General features: G+C 38.3%; 2 protein-coding genes across 2 annotated transcripts in view; both read right to left on the reverse strand.

Moving 5' to 3' along the window:
* Positions 1–515: 515 nt before the first annotated feature.
* LOC141433040 (sodium- and chloride-dependent glycine transporter 1-like) lies at positions 516–10192 on the reverse strand. Its single transcript, XM_074094870.1, has 10 exons — positions 9844–10192; positions 9002–9242; positions 7229–7371; positions 7078–7118; positions 6670–6762; positions 6314–6574; positions 4302–4509; positions 1891–2107; positions 1502–1767; positions 516–1050 (listed from the first exon to the last, which is right to left on the reverse strand). The coding sequence occupies exons 1-10, from the start codon at positions 9865–9867 to the stop codon at positions 553–555; spliced, it is 1992 nt and encodes a 663-aa protein (XP_073950971.1). The 5' UTR covers positions 9868–10192; the 3' UTR covers positions 516–552.
* A 3453-nt stretch (positions 10193–13645) lies between these two features.
* Positions 13646–20758, reverse strand: part of hiw (MYC binding protein highwire) — a 104236-nt gene continuing 97123 nt past the window's right edge. Inside the window, exons 67-74 of the mRNA XM_074095223.1 lie at positions 20353–20539; positions 18603–18869; positions 17067–17273; positions 16879–16986; positions 16577–16798; positions 15759–15917; positions 15329–15437; positions 13646–13848 (exon numbers count right to left, since the gene is read on the reverse strand). Coding sequence (XP_073951324.1) covers positions 13727–13848; positions 15329–15437; positions 15759–15917; positions 16577–16798; positions 16879–16986; positions 17067–17273; positions 18603–18869; positions 20353–20539 — 1381 coding nt within the window. The 3' untranslated portion in view covers positions 13646–13726. The remainder of the gene's footprint in view (positions 13849–15328; positions 15438–15758; positions 15918–16576; positions 16799–16878; positions 16987–17066; positions 17274–18602; positions 18870–20352; positions 20540–20758) is intronic.

Below are 20758 nucleotides of genomic sequence, written 5' to 3' on the forward strand. Positions count from 1 at the left end.
TAGACTGTACCATCGCGCCGTGATCGTTAACTTTAGATTCAATTAACCCCTAGTCTATTAACTTTAGATTAGTAAGTAGGTAAGTAAGTAGGTAGTTGACTTTTTCTATTATCGCCGCTCGATTTTTTAAGAGGGTGACAAATATTACATACCTACTTTAAGAGATTTCAAAATCGAAATAAATAAACTACCACAAACACAAAGCAGCCGAATTTAAGAATGCCCTCTGTTTTGGAAAAATACTTTTCTTTCTAGAAAATATATTTCGAAACGCAAACTTTATAATTATACTTTAGTGACCGAGCTTCCTTCAGCCCAAAACTGAACATCCCTTCCTTTTTCCAGATCTTGAGCTGCATCGGCTTTTTTTCCCCGAAAAACACCTTACAAAAAACAAGCTTCGAAATCCTCGAGCTGTTTCTGAGATCCCAAAAAAATTATATTTATTCATATATACCTACAAGAATTGCTTGTTTAAAGGTAAACAGATGGAGGTGATAATAACAGTAAATAAATAATGTACGAAACTAACTTTATATTTTGACTAGAACTTCATTTGAGAACTTGAGTTTTTTCATTTTTATCTGTATCTGTAGTTTCGTGGTCCGAGTACTGCATTGATCCCGACATCTCTGGGGGAGTAACGTAATTACTACTTGCTACTGAGTCTTTATTTCTGGCACAACTTTTTATTTTCGTAACAATCGCAGGCCAAACAGGATACTCCAATGATTTGGAACGCATCTTACCAGCTGATATATGGAATACTTGAGCTATGTATTCTTTCCTATGTCTCGTATACAACCAGTCATCAGAGTTGGATCGCTTTTTGTCAGCAGAAAATTGCTGAACAAATTTATTATTCGTGTTGATTTCCTGAGGTATGTTCAGGAAGCTCGTGCCTCCCGACATCTGTCCGAGCTGGCGCCTGTTATATCTGGACGGCAAGTTTCCTCTCCCGACTTCTTCTCGTCGTGCTAACCAATAATAATGAGTTATTGGATCGCGAGGACCCCAGTGCCTTGACGGCTGAAATGACGTCTTCACCTTCTGAAAAGGAAATTTAGTCGTGTTACTGATGGTGGCAAATACCTATACAAATTTTATTAAAATGGCGGATTTACATAACTCGGATCTTACAAGGACAAACATGCGTAGCACATCAGGCAAGGTTATGCCCTCCTTGTATAAGAGGATACGGAACTATGAGTAACTAAGGGAAAACGTCCCTACTGGTATTTCGTGATACGCATTACTTATCAGTTAGGTACGTGGAGTGCAAGTACACTAAATTCAAGCCGAGCGACCGGTGCGAAGTTAAGAAAAAATAATCAATATCTGCACTACAACTTAACTAACTATAATGATAATAATGTGCACATCATGTAGTAAACACATTAACATTTAATACGGTTTGTCTCAAATTTATTCATTTAACCTATAGCTACAAATACCTACCCCTAACTACTACATAAATAAAAGTAGACTATTTAACACTTACCCCTAAACAGTCGTATTGAACTTGTTTTATAACTGATGCAATAGCAAACGCAAAAAAAATAACAAAGCTTAATGACGTCACAGCAACTACAGTAATAGCGTCCCATGGAGGCTCTGTCCAATCTGTGGTGTTACTGAACAGCATCACTAGCCACCAAATAGTAAAAGGTAGAATTATTCCGGGAGCAGCACACCAGCCCATCACCCAGGATTTCACTAGTTCACGTCCTGTCAAGAACTCTACATCTTCGACTAAGGGCTTCCAACCTGCATGAAAAAATCAAAGAAGACTTAAACAACAACAAAACCATACATTACAAATAGATAATTTAGCATTGCATTAATTTCTTGTAAATTATATACTCATTCGCGGGCAAAACTTACACTTACCATAAATAAACACAAAAGCAACAATTTCGAATACAGTAGCAATGCTAATAAGGAGGGGCACAGCGATGTCTTCCAGAAGCGCCAAAGCTGGCAGCCTCCCTACCAGCACACCCAGAGCAGCCGCGGCGCCCACTAACGAACTTGAAAACGATATCAACCTCCATCCATGGCCTCCGGCCCGACGGAAACGGTCGTACAGTGGATACAGCAACGTCAACTGAAACATCATAAAACTCTATGTAACTCAGGGTTCAGTATGATGCTATTCTCAATGATACATTTCAGATAACTTTTAGGCAAGAAGCTAAAAAAAAGCGGTTCAAAAGAGAACCGTTAATAAACATTTGTTCGTTTTAAAGAATATAAAAGTCTATCACGAATAATTATTGGAGTAGACACATTAACTTATACTTATATTAAGAACAATTCTATCAGACCACATTTCTAATTTAATTAAATTTCATTAAATAATCGAGAAAAACTAACAAAAATGCAACGTTGCTAGCTCAGCAGGTATAAACGCTCATAAATACTTACGTGTATTTTTAAATTTAAAAATGCCTATGTTTTTGTGTGATACGCGAAGAGGACTGCTTTGGTCTCTTCTTTTTAAGTACCTAGTAATGTTAACAGCGCTTTATTAAGAGTCCCCAGTATGCTCGCGTTCCCATACAAACGTAGTTTTATTCTAATTTACAAGCAGCACTACGGATCAAAACGCAACTTTGCAACTATAATGGGAGCAGCCATTACGATGCCTGTAATTAGGTTTCGTTAAAATAAAATGTAACGGAGCAAAACAAAAAAGAATTTCCATTTCTCATACAAAACTTAAAATTAATGTGATTTTATTTTGTGACATTGAATAGGTATGAACGGAAACTAATTACTTATAAGCAAAAGTTTTGTTTTGTTTCAGTGTTTTGTTTGTAAATTAGAATGAAACTACTTACTTTTGTATGAAAATGCGATTAGCGGCGAGCGTACTGGCGACTCTTAAGATACTCTTAGACCCATAGTGTTGCCACAGGTTCTGTTTAACATTTAGAGAACCACTAATACCTCTATCCGGATCACTCATACTCGTACTAAATTATACAATAATAAAAACAACTGCTCTCAATGATTTTTGTACGTAATAATGTACGTACACGATATTTTAGAACTCGAAAACGGAAGACAATATCAAAACATATGCATCGCCAAGAAAGGCGCGTTCCTTGATGACAATAGGTTTAGAATTTGTAAATCAACACAATTAATCCGCACAATTTAGACATAAGAGTAGTGGTCAAATTAAGTGCATACGAGTATATTCCGACAAAGATGAATTTTGGTGGCGACCTTGGGTACACCATTAGGAATAAAGTGTCACAAGTCCCAATTGATCCCATGTGTGCTAAAAAAGTTATTCAGGGTCAAAAGTCAAATTCCAGGTTTTTTTTTTTCGAAAACTGTAAGTTTTATGAAAAAGTAGCCTAGGAAAAAAATGTAGATCTTAAAAATTATCTACAAAAATGATCCTGAGAATCACCATTCCTGAAATGGTGGTGTTTTTTCGAAAAAACTCGAATAGCTCGAAAACTACTGTATTTTGATCCCTAGTTTACAGGGCCAAAAACATTGCAAATAAGCTCTAGAATAACTCCTTTCAAGGAATAGGTAGAATTACCAGTCAACCTGTATACGTAGCATAAGATGTGCTATCGTGAAGACCGTGACTCCTTCAACTTTTAGAATCGCGATATCTTAGGAATTGTAATTCTTAGAAAAAAAAGTACGAGGACCATTTTTGTAAATAATTTTAAGATCTATAATTTTTGCCTAAGCTACTTTATGATAAAACATACCGTGTTTGGAAAAAAAAACCTCAAAATTTTACCTTTGACCCCGAGTAACTTTTTTTAGCACATATGGTATCAATGGGGACTTTTGACAGTTTATTCCTAATGGTGTACTCAAGGTCTTCACCAAAATTCAGCTTTATCGGAATTTATGTAAATTGAAATGTCTATATTGACCGGAGTAAATATGCCATAAACTATTTAATTTGACAAGAGACAATGTAGTAAAATCAAAAGTCACGATTTGGCAAGCTGTGACATCGATTGCCGTTACTTTTTATTTGGTCGCACTAGCCTAAGAAATAAAAAAATGTAGGTAAGTTATAAATCTTTGCTTTTTTGGTTCTTCCAACAGAGATAATTTGTTATTTAGAATAGTATTAGTATCTATAATGAAATAATTCTTTTCTAATATTTTTGAATATTAATAGGAAAGAATGAATGGTTTAATTTTCTATTTATTATCACAATGAGATAATCACCAATTAAAAAAACATTTTTTTATTTCTTATCAACGCTTTCTGCGATGAAGTGCAGCATTTAAAAAATAACTAAAGAGGTCATTACCATAGTAATAATTCCCGAGAAGAATAGGGCAGCAAATACAAGCAGTGGCCAAGTAACGTTCAATTCTTGATATTCGGCGGCTTTGAACATCTGTACTAGCACAGCCAGAGCGGATACATCGCGTTCGTCGCTACCGGCCACAGCGAACCAAAACAACATGCCGAACCAGCTAAGTATTATATTCGTTGCAATTATTGCTAATGACGACCTAAGGAAATAAATTACATCATGTGTCAAGGATTAATAAAGTACCTAGTACCTTCCTAGAAATATTTCCAGAAAGTTCTGTGTAGGTATGGTGTTGCAAGAGAGAAATGTAAAGGGTCCCTAGTTCGTGATACTACTATCAGGTACGTTTTTTCGTAAGTTTTCTTTCTGGCGTAATACATAAGCAAATCCTTCATTTCATCTCTAAGAAATCAAATACCAATTTTTCAGCAACCAAACAACGCACGAAAATGTCAGTCGGCCAAGAACAGCTTTGTGGCGTGCGTGTTCCTAACCCTAACTACCTACTTGCTGCTGTAAGGAGCTTGCTCTTACTTGTAAAGCTTAACGACAGTGGCAAGGGCATTTGAATGAAGCTTTTAATAGTGCTTTGTTTGACATAGATAAAGGTTACATGTAAGCGTAGAAGTCTTTAAAAATTACAATTAAATTTTCTCACGAAATAACAGTCTTCTATTTTATCGTAAGTCCCCTATTTCGTGTCACTACCTACCGAATTAAGGACTTTTTAGATATTTTTGCTACATTTATATTATAGAATACAAAAAAAATACAATTTAATAAGTAATTTCATTACAAATTATACCAATTAAGTCAAATTAAATTGAACGAAACAATGTCAAATGAAAAAAAAATACTCTATTACACATCAAAGAGAATAAGTTATTGTAATAAAATAAAACTAAATTAAATAAATAAAACCAAAATAAATCAATACCCCTCCGCATCGTACTTGGCCCAAACGTACTATTACTCCAGCGGCATTGCCACCAGCATACTTTTGTATATTATTCGTTAATCATGTAGGTACGAGTATGTTTGTTATATTTGAGATAATAGGGTTAATGGTTAATTTACATAAATTAAAAATGATTTACAAAATTAAGTGCGGGAAATTCCAAAAATCAGTAACAGAAAACAAAGGATACAGGTAAAGCTATGGCTCTGCAATTTTTTTATGATACTGGATAAAATTTCAATGATTTACGTCATATTATTATTTCATTAAGAGCTACTCAAAAAACAGAGGTTTTACATTTAAATTTTTTAAATGTTGAAGCTTTTTCTTAAGTGATACCTGACGTATTAATTATGTTCGTTTTTTAAATTATCCTAATTTACTATTGAAAACTATATCCCGCAACAGGGGGCAACCACTCACGAACGTGGAAGTAGGTAGAGCCAAATTTATTACGAAAAACCGGCCAAGAGCGTGTCGGACACGCCCGAAATAGGGTTCCGTAGCCATTACGAAAAAATTAAAGTAATATTTTTCTCTTAATCGTCTTAGCAAACCCCTAATGGTTTTAAAAGACCTATCCAATGATACCCCACACTATAGGGTTGGATGAGAAAAAAATATCACCCCCACTTTACGTCTATGGGAGGTAGTTACCCTAAAATTTTTTTTTTGTATTTTCTATTTTACCATTTTGTCGGCATAGCTTACATATATATCCGTGCAAAATTACAGCTTTCTAGCATTGATAGTCCCTGAGCAAAGCCGCGGACGGACGGACAGACAGACAGACATGGCGAAACTATAAGAGCTCCGTTTTTGCCATTTTGGCTCCGGAACCCTAAAAAGGTCGATAAACAACTTAATAATAAACTGCATTAGTACTTCATGCGCAAAGATTTCATTCAGTGATAGCATGTTTAACAATTTATAACAAAACTATTTGGGAAGAACCTTAATTTATCGAAATATGGGTCTTTTTACCATAAAGGTCTGTTTGGAAGTGAGCCAAAAGAATTGATCAATTAGGCAGGTGCATACTCACCACTGGACATTAGTGCTGAAGTATATCGTATCACCAGACGATATAAGGAAGCCCCCTGCTATTTGTGACGACCATAAGGCTTGAGTCACAGCACTGTGCCAAATGTTTGATTCCATATAATGACGCCATTCAAATTGTCTTTGTATTGTGGCAAAATTGTCAGAGTTTCCAATGCAAAAAGACAAGACCAGCAGCAGTAGGAAAACCAATGGTCCTAGGACGTATAAAATCCGTTTCATCAATTTTACGGGATTGTAAAGTCTGAAATCAAACTTGTTCTTTAAGTAGATAATCAGTTAATAATTAAATATGAATAATAAAATACATTTACTTTCTGGAATGTAGTCTTTACTCACATAAAAGGAAAAACTATCCACAACACTATTACTATTAAAGATAAAGCAATGTAATATTCTGGCTGCTCTCTAAGTGGCCCCAGAAAAGTCGAACTGAAAAAAAAGGCTTAATTAAGTACTAAAAAATTAACCTGCTCAAAAATTTATTAGAACAGTTGGGATATATATTCAAGTAACAGTCTTGTAAAGTTGTTTATTCTGTTCTTGTTAAAATTTTACCTCGTTCGTTCTCTAAATATTTATTTTTTCAAAATAAATTGGGTTAATGTTGAGGTTTGGTACGTTTACTTCAAAACAGTGCAAGTAAACGGGGTTCAAAATCATAGAGGTCTTAGTTTTGGTTTGGACAGTCAACTAATTAATCGGTACAAGCATTTTATTTTAAACAATTAATACTAAACGTCTTACTTCAGGCACGTAGTTTCGTTGTAACTATCTTCGTAGCTTTCCTGAGAACAAAAAATAGATTTCAATTTGAATATTTTTTGGTACTTAGTTAGGTACCATTACTATGATCAGCACATTCACCAAATACTTAATTAAATAAAGTGTAACTTACTGGTATCATACTGGATAGAGTGCATTCCCAAACCGGAATAGAGTTACCCATTGCGTAAAGAAAGTAGGTTGTAGTCATTGCAACATAAATGATTGAGTATATACTGGCCACGTACGAAATAAGCAGTCTCATGTAGCCGACTCCTAGAAAATAGGTCACATTATTTTTACGTGGCATGCGCCATCTATCTATATATATAAAATTCAAAGTCCTGACTGACTGACTGATATATCAACGCACAGCGCAAACCGCTGAAGCTAAACGCTTGAAATTTAGCATACATATATACCTTAAGTGACATAGAGGTACACTATGAAGGGATTTTTCGAAATTCCCACGGGATAGGGAATAAATGGGATTTACATTTTGACAAGCAGCTACAGCTACTTTGTAAGGGTAGGTTATTGTTAAATTAAAAACTCGTGCTAGGGTTTACGCACACAAGTTATGCGTTATTTAATTGCATCATAAGTATAGAGGTAGGGGAAACTGTTGTACCTTGGCCATAGTTTTACCTCGGACAGTCGTCTAAATTTAAATGTTCCCGGTTCCCGCATTATTTAAATATCATGTGCTATGCCATTTGAACCGTCGGCGGGAGGTATCGAAGTAAAGTTAGTAACGAAACGCAACGCTGAATGTGCTGTGTGGAGAAAATCATGAAAATAAAATCCCTTTTACAAAAAGTACTTTTTTTAACTTAAAATGAAGCTTATTTATTAATTGTTTTATTTTTTTTTAATAAAAATTAACGAACTATAATACTTTAATTAGCTACGGATCAAAAGAGCTATTTCAGCCTAAACCTAAATCGAATCAGATCTATTGTCAAGAAGACATTAATATGTAAGGCGTATTATAAAGTTAATGATTATATCATGGACAGGGATATTGGAAATAATTCCGATCCGCATTAGCGATTCCTTCAAATAGCGAACCTACTGTGTTAAAAATATAGTTGTGTTAAATACTTGTGATGTATAGGTAGATATCATTCAATAATATTGTAAATCTGTTTAAAAAAATATACCTCGTTGAGTTTCTTGCCGGATCCTTCTCAACAGAGGTTTTTCCGAACCGGTGGTAGATTTTTTTTGACATTCATAAGTGCTTGTTATAGCCTAAATTGAATAAAGATATTTTGATTTTGACTTTGATGTGGGTTTTGGACGCATTTTTACCTAAAAAACTGGATAGTTTGTACCTAGGACACTAAAAATACGTTGTACCTTGGCCAATGAAATTGAATAGTAAAAGAATATATATTTTTTGTTCCGATCATATTTTGATGCTGAAAGGTATTTTAGTTAACATTAAGTAATTGAGTCGTTTGATCAAGATGATTTCATCATGTAATCAGCATCTAAACCCAAAACTAAGGTAACTATTTGTTTGAATCTATAAAACAATATGTTGCTATGTGCCAATAACCAGTAAATAAGTCATCGATTCTATAAAGAAATGGAACAAATAATCATTAAATATTTTTTTGACACAAAATCTCGTGTCCAAGGTACAAACTCGAATGTTCAAGGTACTCGTACACCAGGGTGTTGTATGTACCTTGGACATTTTTCCCTTTTTTTCGTAAGCCTACCGTCTCGAAATGAAGAAACGAATCGCTTAGTTTTTTATCGAATAACATATCCTAATGATGTATCTTGAGATAATTATTTTAATATCTGGCGTTTATTCCATTATTATTTATTTTTCTAAAAATCAAAAAAGGAAAAACTGTACGAGGTAGAACAGCTTCCCCTACACTTATGTCACCTTTAAAGAAGGGCACGGCTCTCCAAACGCCAACCGCATCTTGCTGACTGAGTTGCCCTATAGCCAGCTGCAGCAGGGTGCCCGGTAGAGCAATAACAACCATAGCGACGGTCAGTACCAGTAAGTACGACACGCCGCCGTACCGAAACGCTTCCCGAGGGACGCGCCAGGTACTGTTGAAGCTGACTGCCGCTGCTAAAGTGCAAAGATGTGCTCGGATAAGTGGCCATCTCAGCCAACCCTGCAAAACGATTACAATAGTAGATTACTCAACGAGAGAGGAAAGTAATACCTACAAATTTTACGAGATATGTATTTATTTCAGCTCCAGACCATAGCAAGGGGACTGATACTTATGTCGAGTTTGAAATAGACGTTTTCCTCACTTTAGGTTACATAGGTATTTATCTAGAATTATCCAGTGTTCGCAAAGCCGCTCTCCTAAGCAAGATGTTACGGCGTGTGGGGTCATATAGATGATTACTGACACAGACAGACAGACTTAAAAAATATATAAAGAAGAACCTCACTTAATGATAAAGAAGAACCTCACTTAATGGTCTTTTGACCTTTACGACTTTAGTCGTGGACATTTTTGACATCTTCGTAACTCACCTGAATACGAAATCATCAGGAGGGAAGCGACCAATCCCTTCGGAAAGCAAAGCAATTTAAAACTTTATGCCACACTTGTTTATAACCGCTAATTTTGTTTTCGGAGATGACCTCGCTTCTGAGGTAATAGATTCTAGACAAAAATATCGTGCTACCATAATAATTTATAAAAATTGTTGATCATGCGTTTAACACATCTCGGTACATGTGACCTGAACAGTACCTACCTTTAACTTGAAGGAATCGATCATCTTGGTATAAAGTCTCTCACTTCACACTTCTAACTAAATACCAGGAACGGATAATACAACATCACTTGCTCACGTGTTGGAGGAATAGCATTTGCAATTTGAAGTGAGACACTGCACCAGGGAAGCTTTTCGAGAAACGATTGGGCAACATTTTGCAGATAAACTCGAGATAAACGGATAACGTCAGTTACGGTTCTAAATTGTATCGATCTTGCAATAGAGTTATCTACATGACACGTTGACTCTCAAGTGGAGCACGATGTTTGTCCACAGATACCGGGGCTGGGTTGGCTAGTATTGTGGAGTTAGCGGAATGGATACACTGAATGGCATGCCACACTTGACTCAGAACAATAATTTTACAAATATGTAGCGAACAATTGTTTATTTATTGTGATAATAGTACGTACACTCGTATCAGTTCCACTTATTTACAAATAATTATCTATTCACTTGCGAGTTCTTACAATAAGGTCACATGCTTTCTGAGTCAGCCTAGCTCCGTATCGAATAAAAATTAGGTACTTTCAAACTTTACCGAACTGAATTTCCGAGAGATATTTCATTGAAAAATCTGTGATTAGGAAGTCCGATGGATGAATTATTATTACTCAAGCGATCGATTTAGTGTCATCTTCATTATGCAAATTTAGATTAACGCAAGAGTTTGATTCTATGTTCAGTAGTTTTGATTTTTCTCGGCCCTGTCTGTCCTTAACTGTCTCTGGCTCTTTACCGTTACAACCGCAGAAAGTTTCATTAAAATCTCATCATACTATTCCAGAATCTCCTAAATGATTAGTAGTAACACTTGTTTTTAAACAAATTGACCTATTTAAAACAGATAGGACATATAATTCTTATCGTTACATTTAGACTCTTCTAACTGCAGATGGAGAGAAATTAATTGTAACACAAAAAGTTACTATTACAGGCTCATTTATTTCAATATCCATTGTGAAATCATATCTAGACAGGGACAATCCACACGTCTGAAGCTCAGAGATTTCAATTTTATAAGCTTTATTGTTTATTGTAAATAAATATCAAAACTAGTTATCAAAAAATTATTTGGGATCATATTGCACATACAAATAATGTCACAAAAAGCACTTTGGTAACAGGCATCTAATTTGATAAAAAAATACAGTAAAAGTCAAAAAGACGTCATTTAGCTACACTCTTGACATACGAAATAAATTTGTTATATATATTATTTTTTATTTGCTATTAACAGTATTAGAGTAGTACAATTGAATTCAAATATTCTATACGACACTTTGATCTTCTCAATTTTATTTCAACAGGAAAAGCAGCCTTTAGGATCTATTGTTAATTACAATCTAAAATTAAATATATTATTAACCGCGTATATCGATACCTATTAACGATGTAACAAAAGTTGATTGAATGTAAATTTTCATGACACTTATTGTAAAAGTTATGCAAGATCTTCTCACGAAAGGCTTCTCTTGTTTTTTTTTTTATAAAATCAATACAGTATACTGCCTTATTTGGAGTTTTATTTAAAATTGTATTGTTTTAAAAAGTCTATTTATGACTATGTAATAGAAATCTTAATAGATGTCTATTTAAAGGAATAATTACATTAATAATAAACGGTAAATTTGTTTTAAAGAGTTTTTAAAGACCCAACGATGAGGCTTTTTGAGTAGTTAAAAATTAAGTATGACATATTTTACATCACATTTCTAAGTAAAATTATGTGTATATTTGTGAAAGAAAATGAGATTTGTAATTGTACCGCTAGTGCGACACTTTTTCGTTCTAGAATTCGAAAATCTCTTATATTTTCAACAATTTTGGCTTCTTAACTCTCTGCGTGACTTTTTACTAGATTAGACACGACTGTACGTCATCACACTTGAGTAAAAGGTCGTAACATGCAAGCTATTGATTTGCCCTTCCCCCCAATAAACTATTCGACCTTATGTGCTTGTCATGAAACAGGTGGTACTGTAAATGAGTCATATGCGCGTACAAATAATGTTCTTGTGCCCAAGGTGAAAAATTGTCATGCCCGTCACATGAGCGCAAAGCTGCTGCAGGACTACGTGGACCACATGCACACGCCGTTGCTGCTCTGCTGAGGATTGAGGGCAACACTGCGCAAGAGCACAGCCAACTATCGCCAATATTTGGAAGAATTATATTTTTTCTTGAACAAATATAAAATTTTACTCGCAAATGTGATGAAAAACATTGTATGGCGCACGGGCGGTACTAGAATTACGAACATCGACTCATTAAAGACCTCAGTCTTCGACTTCGGGCTTCTAATAGACTCTCGTTCGTAATTCTTTATTTACCGCCCTTAAGACACAATATACTAAAACAATAAATTGACCGTGAACATTTTAAGGCCGCAGTTCTAACTGTTGGCTGGTAAAACCTGTGTAACAGACGACTGACAGACGGACTCGCAAATGACATCAATAGGGTTCTTTTTGAACCCTGCTTGTCTATGGAACCCAAAAAAAATTATATACAGGCACGGCCATCTATACAATTACCTACATAAAATATTAACTTAAATCATGTTAGTTTGTAATTATTGGTTTAAGTAGTTTTTATTATCAACATTTACATGACATGACAAGGTATCGAATCCTTGCTTCGTTCAGCTTCCTTTTTAGGGTTCCGGGGCCAAAATGGCAAAAACAGAACCCTTATAGTTTCGCCATGTCTGTCTGTCCGCGGCTTTGCTCAGGGACTATCAATGCTAGAAAGATGTAATTTTGCACGGATATATATGTAAAGTATGCCGACAAAATGGTACAATTAAAAATTAAAAAAAAATTATTTAGGGTTCCCATAGACGTAAAGTGGGGGTGATTTTTTTTTCTCATCCAACCCTATAGTGTGGGGTATCGTTGGATTGGTCTTTTAAAACCATTAGGGGTTTGCTAAGACGATTTTTCGATTCAGTGATATGTTTGCGAAATATTCAACTTGAAAGTGCAAATTTTCATTAAAATCACGCGTCCCCTCCCCCTCTAAAATCTAAGCCGGTGGGTGCAATTTTTTTTAAAAATTCACGATGGTAGTAAGTATATCAAACTTTCAAGGAAAACTATAACGGCTAAGTTTGCTTGAGAATTATTAGTAGTTTCTGAGTAAATAGCATAAAATATACCTAAACTTAAAAGATTCCGTATAAAATACGAAATCCTCAGAAAAATATTACTAATTTTTTTCGTAATGGCTACGGAACCCTATTTTGGGCGTGTTCGACACGCTCTTGGCCGGTTTTTTAATGTTATCTTAAATGCAGCATAGATGGCCCACATACCTAAACTATACAGTTAATAGTTACATCATACTCGTTACTAACTGTGCGGTCGCAAACAAAGACAAACGAATGAGATAGGCAGTTTCCCTACGTCCTCTTGTAATATTATTATTTAAAAATAAAAACACTGATACAAATTAAAATTTACACGTAAAGCCCTGTTTAGACCTGCAAGAAAATTTATGCTAGTTATATTACATTACGATTTTCAATTTACCTTTTGTTTGACCATGTTTGCTTTACGTCCACGCAAGGTAGTGCAAATCGCAGAATTTTTCTTGAACATATAAATTAGGCTTGAGACTCAATTCCGAGGGGCTACATTTAATACAGTGCAAGAATATAATTACCCTGCCTATATACACAAACATATAATTTGGTACCTATTTGGGACTTAAACAAGTTGTAACAACTGTGATATAGTGGATAATAGATCAGCGCGGCAGATCCGATTAGAGATGGTATTTCTAGAATAACGCCAGGCTCGGTCCCGCGGGCGAGAGGTTCCATGGCGGCGGCGGCGGGCGGCGGCGCCGGCGCAGAGCGTTAGAAGGCGTGCGCGTGCCGGCACACGCCGCAGCCGAGCGCGAACTCCTCGCCTGTGGGCGGGTGCTGCACATGCAGCGGACATTCCTCCGTCGAGCCCGGCAGCTGCTCGCCCTTCGGACCTGACACCATAAAACAATAACATTTACATTATCAATATAATTGGTTTCTTATAAATTTGCCACCCCCGAGGACACTTCCAAAAGGAAATAAAAAAAATCGGTCAAGTGCGAGTGCGAGCGACTCGCGCATGAAGGGTTCCGCAACTCCGTACAATGTTTTAAAAACAAATAGTACAGTAATTTTTTTTTGTAAAAAATTCAAATACAAGCATTTTGCTGGCGGTACTTTTTGCCCCTGGTTACCAAAGTAGGTACCCGTCAAGATGAATCAAATGAGACCAAAATCGATGCGGTCGTGACGTTTTATTACAGAGTTCCTATGGCCAACATCTAACTTCATCATCAGATTAGCTCTACGTCATAATAATATTGCATTGTCATCGGATTTATACATGCATGCAAAATTTCAGCTCAATCGATTGAAGATATCCACTTCAAATTTAAGTTGAAATGTTAATTCCACCCGAACAAACATAACTACATACATTACATTACAAGTTAATAAAAACATATCACCAAAATGTAAGCACTAGATGCGGGTATTTTAAATAAAGAACAATTTTAAATTCTCATACTCTTTGGCTATCGCCCTGTCGGAGGCTGAATAGCGCTTTAGACTCTTGCCATGCGCCGCGGCAGAAAAAAATGACTGTCTGTCAGCGCGGTTCATTCGCAGGAAATTCAGCGGACTCCGTATGTTGTGTAATTAAATAATAAGAAGCTCGACTAGTGTGAATAAATCTTAAGCTGTACTTATTATAAACCTTGTAAATAGTGTTAAATACTTAGTATGATTTTTTTAGTGTAAAAAACAATAGGTAAACAGTGATTATACGGTGTGGATTTGGCGAGCGCTTTATCAAAGTTGGCTTTATTGAGGTTTGTGGTTCATAAGTTGCTTTATTAATTTTGCACAAAAACGAATAAACCGCTATCGAAGCTTTTATAAAACATCATTAAAATCGCAAACTTAAAAGGTAAATATTAAAACGAAATAGCTAGTTGTTGCTAGACGACTCGGTCGCTTTAGCAACGGCAAATAACGCCAAGCAACCAAAAGACGCTGAAAAAAAAACACGTTTCTTGTATGACGACCCCCTCTAATTTGTACCTTTACTTTATTTTTAGTATTTGTTGTTATAGCGGCCACAGTAATACATAACCTGTGAAAATTTCAAGTGTCTAACTTTTACTGCTTAAGAGATAGAGCCCTGTGACAGACGGACCGCCAGACAGACAGACAGACAGACAGCAGAGTCTCAGTAATAGGGTCCCGTTGGCACCTTCTGGGTACAGAACCCTAAAAATTAAACTAAGGCAATCGTTACTCCAGTCACTTTCGACCGCCGAGACGTCACAAAAGATCACTTAACTTTTTATAACAATTAAGAATGTTATAAAATAACTATAGAAGTAAATAACAATCGATCGACAATATCGTACTGAGATCATATTAATTGAGTAAAAATAAAATCGCTACCTGCCGGGCACTGTGGCAACTGGTGCTTGGGTATATTGGTGACGCGCTGGAAGTCATCGTGGCAGGCGTTGCAAAAATGGGAAGTGCCGAAACAGAAGAACACCGCCACCTACAAAGATACAAACATTACAGTTATTCTAAAATCTGGAAAAAGGTTGTTTATTATGTCTTTTAACCTAACCCCTTCGAACCCAGCCGAGTATGAAAAGAGTTAAGTTTAAAATTCAAATGCAAGAGTTACGAAAGTGGACCGTATTGTACAAAACATGTCAAATTCAAATTTTAAATATAATTATGAAGATACCTACTTATTGTATGGCAGCGTTCACATTGTCTCTCATACGAGCTTGTGCAACTGTATAATTCTGCAGCTACGCATCAGGCCCCGCTTGCGAGTCAGCTTCCTTTGTTATGTAAAGGTAGTACGTACTGAGCAGCAGTAGCGGCACTTGTATTCGAGGAAGTCGGCGCCGTGCTTGGGGCAGGTGCGCGCGCCGGCCACGTCGCTGCAGGCGCCGCACACCAGCTCCGCCGGCTCCCACCAGCCGCTCGTCTCCGCCTCGCACCGCGCCAGCCCGCCGAAGTAAGCCTGTGTCACAAGTACAATGCAGTGCTTGTTAAACATCTTATGATGACTATACGGCTACACAAATAATAGTCATATTAACAGTTTCCATGATTGACAGTTAATATAATAACGCTTTTTGCGGAATATTTAGTCGCGGTTGCATGCATCCTGATCGAGGGCACAACCATCTATCACATCATGATACAGGCAACTGCTTTGTAATATGGAAAGCTTATCAAAAATAATATTATTTTCATTTCTTTGCACATCTAGCTTACATCTAGTTAAAAACCGGGTGATAGGAATTTTACAAATACTAATTCATCGACGGCACTTATTCACGTTCTCTTCTTTGTCGGTATCACTCTTGACAGAGTGGTCGTGGTCATCGCTTCAGGTGTTGGTGGCAAGCTTCACAACACGCCGCCATTCCTCCCTGATGGCCGCCTTCCTCGTGCATTCATGTAGTGATGATGAGCCATTTACTGCCGCTTTTATTTGGTCAGTCCACCTCATAGGCGATCTTCCTCGTGGCCGGGTACCCTCAACCTTTCCCTGGATCACAAGTCGCTCAATAGCAACCTCCCCTCGGCGGCATACGTGACCAAACAAGGTGAGGATACGAGATTGAACCAAAAACGATAGACTTATTCACGTTAGTAAGTAAAATTTAAGGTTACCTTCCCACATTTGTGGCACACATAGTACGCGTAGCGCTCCATAGCGTAGGCGGCGGGGTCGGGCAGTGCGCGCGCGCGCCCCGCCGAGTCCGCGCCCGCGCCCGCGCCCGGCGACGCCAAGCCCTCGTACTCGAGCCGCATCAGCGCCTTGCGACGAACCTCCTCGCGCAGCCGTCGGATCGGCGCCAACAGTTCTTCTAGTGTCCAATGACACATGTCGTCCTGAAACGAATAATATTGGAGGTGGCCAATACATTAATAACTTAAAGCAGGTACAAATACGCGAAAAATACTTAACTTACCTTACAAATGGGGCACATTGAGAATGAAAATGTAATCCTAGGCCCTATCCATTTGTTGGCCAAAACCTTCTTACAGCAATGCAGGTGAAACACATGGCCGCATTTCAACTGTTAATAACAAAAAATATATAATTAAGTACGGTGGAATATAACATGACATTGCGTCAATCCCAAAAAGAATGGTATACCTGTATGGCGGGCGCGGCCTGCAACGGGTCCGTGAAGCAGATCATGCACATGTCGTCGGCGTCCTGTCGCAGCGGCGCGGCGCCCGCGGCCGCACCCGCGCCCGCGCCGCAGCCGAACAGGCACGGCAGGCAGGCGCGCTCGCCGCGCACGCCGCCGCACGCGTGCCCGCAGCGCAGCACGCGGCTGCACGCCGACACCCCGTGCTCCTGGCCGCGCGACAAACACAGTTAGTGCAACTACTTTCCGTCCCTCTTTAAAGTATCGCTTGAGAAAGAGACGGCGTGATAAAACCGTGCGGTTATCCGTATTGTGCGTACGTAGCACGTTACACTTCCTACTGTGGGACATTTTACAATACGTGCACAGTGTTCAATTCAAGTTCATTCAGTACAGTTTATAGAATAAATATATGCCCGTTCTTAACCCTTAATAAGGCCCCATTTATTGGAGCATACTACCACAGAATCAAATTAGCTATCGAATACATACCTGGCAAAGGATATTTTTAAAGCTAGTAGTATTTACAATAATTACAATGAATATTGTAACTTATTACTAAAACACTAAGGTTGATTTTCCAAATCAATGCATGTGGTCGCTAAATCGCCTCTACCTTATTAAGGGTTAACACGCCTCCAACTATCTTTATTCAACTTGTCGAAATCAGCTGAAGCATGTTGCACTCTTTAGTTTAGTAAGTGACCTGCTCTCTTACCTGTTTGCTGACCTTAGTCAATAATAAATCGTTCACTCGGTCATTCTCCTGATTTTTGCACTCCATATAATTAACTCTTATGGGGGAGCCCAACGACTAACAGTAGACATCCTACGGCTGCTATGATGATGATGATAATTATCTGTACCCTTTTTTCCCCATAAGCGATTCATTAGTGAGATGGAAATCTGAAGGATGATCGATTTGCAAAACAAGCAGTTTATTGTGTCATCCAACACTACTTTCAAAATAGCTCACTCAAGATCAATATCTTACAAAGTGAACTTTGCTCAGTGTGTTTATTGGTTTGTTGGACACATTAGTTTCTAATATGAGCCTTTCGAAGCCGTGGTGGCCTAGTGGTTTGACCCATCGCCTCTCAAGCAGAGGTTCGTGAGTTCAACAGTTTTTTTTTAATTCATGTGCGAAATTACCTACATTTGAAATTTACCACGAGCTTTACGGTGAAGGAATACATCGTGAGGAAACCTGTACAGCCCTGCGAAACAATTCAATGGTGTGTGTGAAATTCCCAATCCGCACTGGGCCCGCGTGAGAACTACGGCCCAAGCCCTCTCATTCTGAGAGGAGGCCAGTGCCCAGCAGTGGGCATTAAAGGCTGGGATGATATGATGATGAGTTTTTCAAATTAGCAGGGATACGTAATGTTAGTACAAGCGGCGTGTATAAGAGCTAGGCCGCATTGCGGCCGCTTGCATTAGTTAAATTAATTCAGCGTCACGCGGTTAAAAACCTAGGTGGTTTAGCCGTTGTGCGGCCTAGGCCCGAGCAGCTAGTATAGTGGAGAGAGCGGCTCAACCTGGCACTGCTGGTCGGCGCAGACGTTCCCGATGGCGAGCAGGCCGGAGTTGCCGCGCGCGCCGCAGAAGCGGCAGACGCCCGCGAGCGAGAGCGCGGCGGCGCCGGCGTCGGGCGCGCGCTCGCACACGCCGCCCTCCATGCCGCGGAACTCCGCCAGCGCCTTCAGCGTGCGCCGGTCCACCAGCAGCAGCAGCCAGAACAGCTTCGCGCGCCCGCAGCCCTCGTGAATGTCGATCCGGATAGCGCTTTCTTCCTCTTTGCAAATCTGTTATTCGTCGTGTAATAGTGAAATGAGAGCCTCGTCACTCCATATAATATAGTACTTCTTCATCACTGTTGTTGACACGTAATGTTTTTATCGGAAATGAGTGTACCTGCTATAGACACCGTCGACGGTGTACCGGACGGTAGGTAAAACATCGGTCAAGTGCGAGTGCGAGTGCGAGCGACTCGCGCGTGAAGGGTTCCGCACCTCCGTACAATGTTTTAAAAACAAATATTTCAGTAATATTTTTTTGTAAAAAAATCTAATACAAGCTTTTTTGTTGGCGGTACCTTTTGCCCCTGGTTACCAAAGTAGGTAGTCGTCAAGATGAATCAAATGAGACCAAAATCGATGCGGTCGTGTCGTTTTATTACAGAGTTCCTATGGCCAACATCTAACTTCATCATCAGATCAGCTATACGTCATAATAATATTGCATTGTCATCGGATTTATACATGCATGCAAAATTTCAGCTCAAGCGGTTGAAGATATCCACTTCAAATTTAAGTTGAAATATTTAATATTTTATTTAAATTATTGAATTCCACCTGAAAACGCATAATTAGTTACATTACATTACAAGTTAATAAAAACATATCACCAAAATGTAAGCACTAGGTGCAAGTATTTTGAATAAAGAACAATTTTAAATTCTCATCCTCTTTGGCTGTCGCCCTGTCGGAGGCTGAATAGCGCTTTAGACTCTTGCCATGCGCCGAAATAAAAAGTGGCTGAACGCGGCAATAAGGCCGAACGGCGCGTACTTATTATGAATTAGTGAATAAATCTTAACCAGATTTTAAATTTTGACCTTCTAAATAAATAGTGTTACTTAGTATGAATTATAACGGACATTTTTAGTGTAAAAAACATGAAATACAGCGGCTGTGAGTGCTTTATTGAAGTTGGCTTTTGTGAAGTGTCTGTAGTGTGTGTCGGAGGTTTGTGGATCATAAATTGTTATTTAGTCTTAATGCTCCACAAAAAAACAAACATTAAACAACATAGGGTCACGGGCGTTGCCCCTAGCAACTGAGGGCCGTCATCTTGGCAGCCTAGCAATCAAAAACCGCCGAATGAAACACGTTTCTTGTATGACGACTCCCTTTAATTTGTAACTTAATTTTATTTTTAGTATTTGTTGTTGTCGCGGCCACTATAATAAACAATCTGTGAAAATTTCAAGTGCCTAGCTATTACGGCTCAAGAGGTAGAGCCCTGTGACAGACGGACAGACAGACAGACAGCAGAGTCTCAATAATAGGGTTCCGTTGGCACCCTTTGGGTACGAAACCCTAAAAAACGATTGTCAAACGTATTATTATGCTGAATCAAAATAAAACATTACGGTATGACAATTGGAACTTCTACATCTTTAACTAGGTTAAGTTATAAATAACTGTTAACGTTCTCCGCCGTCAACTCTTAATCAATCACTATTGGTTTGAGTCATGCATCGTAAAGGTTGAACGTTAGTGTAACCTGTCTGTGGTGCGTCCTGGCGGCGCGGTTGAGATGCAGGAAGCGGTCGCACTCGGCGCAGAGCGGGCCGCAGGTGCGACACTCGACCACGGCGGCGGTGGAGCCGTCGTCGTGGTTGGCGCAGTGCGGCCGCGCCTCGCCGCCCTCGCGCCCGCGCGCCTCGCGACCCTCGCCGCTCACGTTCACGCTGCCACACGCAATAAACAATAACTCACTTGGATTATCTTTAATACTATCTAATTTAAATGCATGATGAACTATTTAATTTGAATTGACGTCTCAGCGTATTTCAGTAATCTATTATACTACATACCTATAAGACTTAATTTTACAGATAAGAAGACTCCCTACAAAAAACAAACATATACTTAAGAGATAGAAACAAATTCATCTCATTCACCATTTT

This window comes from Choristoneura fumiferana, chromosome Z, assembly GCF_025370935.1.
Source record: "Choristoneura fumiferana chromosome Z, NRCan_CFum_1, whole genome shotgun sequence".
Classification (NCBI taxonomy): Eukaryota; Metazoa; Arthropoda; class Insecta; order Lepidoptera; family Tortricidae; genus Choristoneura; species Choristoneura fumiferana.

Bases quoted from the DNA above. Each gene is read 5' to 3' on its own strand.
- LOC141433040 (XM_074094870.1), bottom strand. From the start codon at position 9,867: ATGATCGATTCCTTCAAGTTAAAG. The intron at 4,510-6,313 runs GTGAGTATGCAC...TTATTTCCTTAG, and splicing joins TTCAGCACTAATGTCCAGTG to GTCGTCATTAGCAATAATTG. The intron at 2,108-4,301 runs GTAATGACCTCT...ATGATGTTTCAG, and splicing joins TCTCGGGAATTATTACTATG to TTGACGTTGCTGTATCCACT.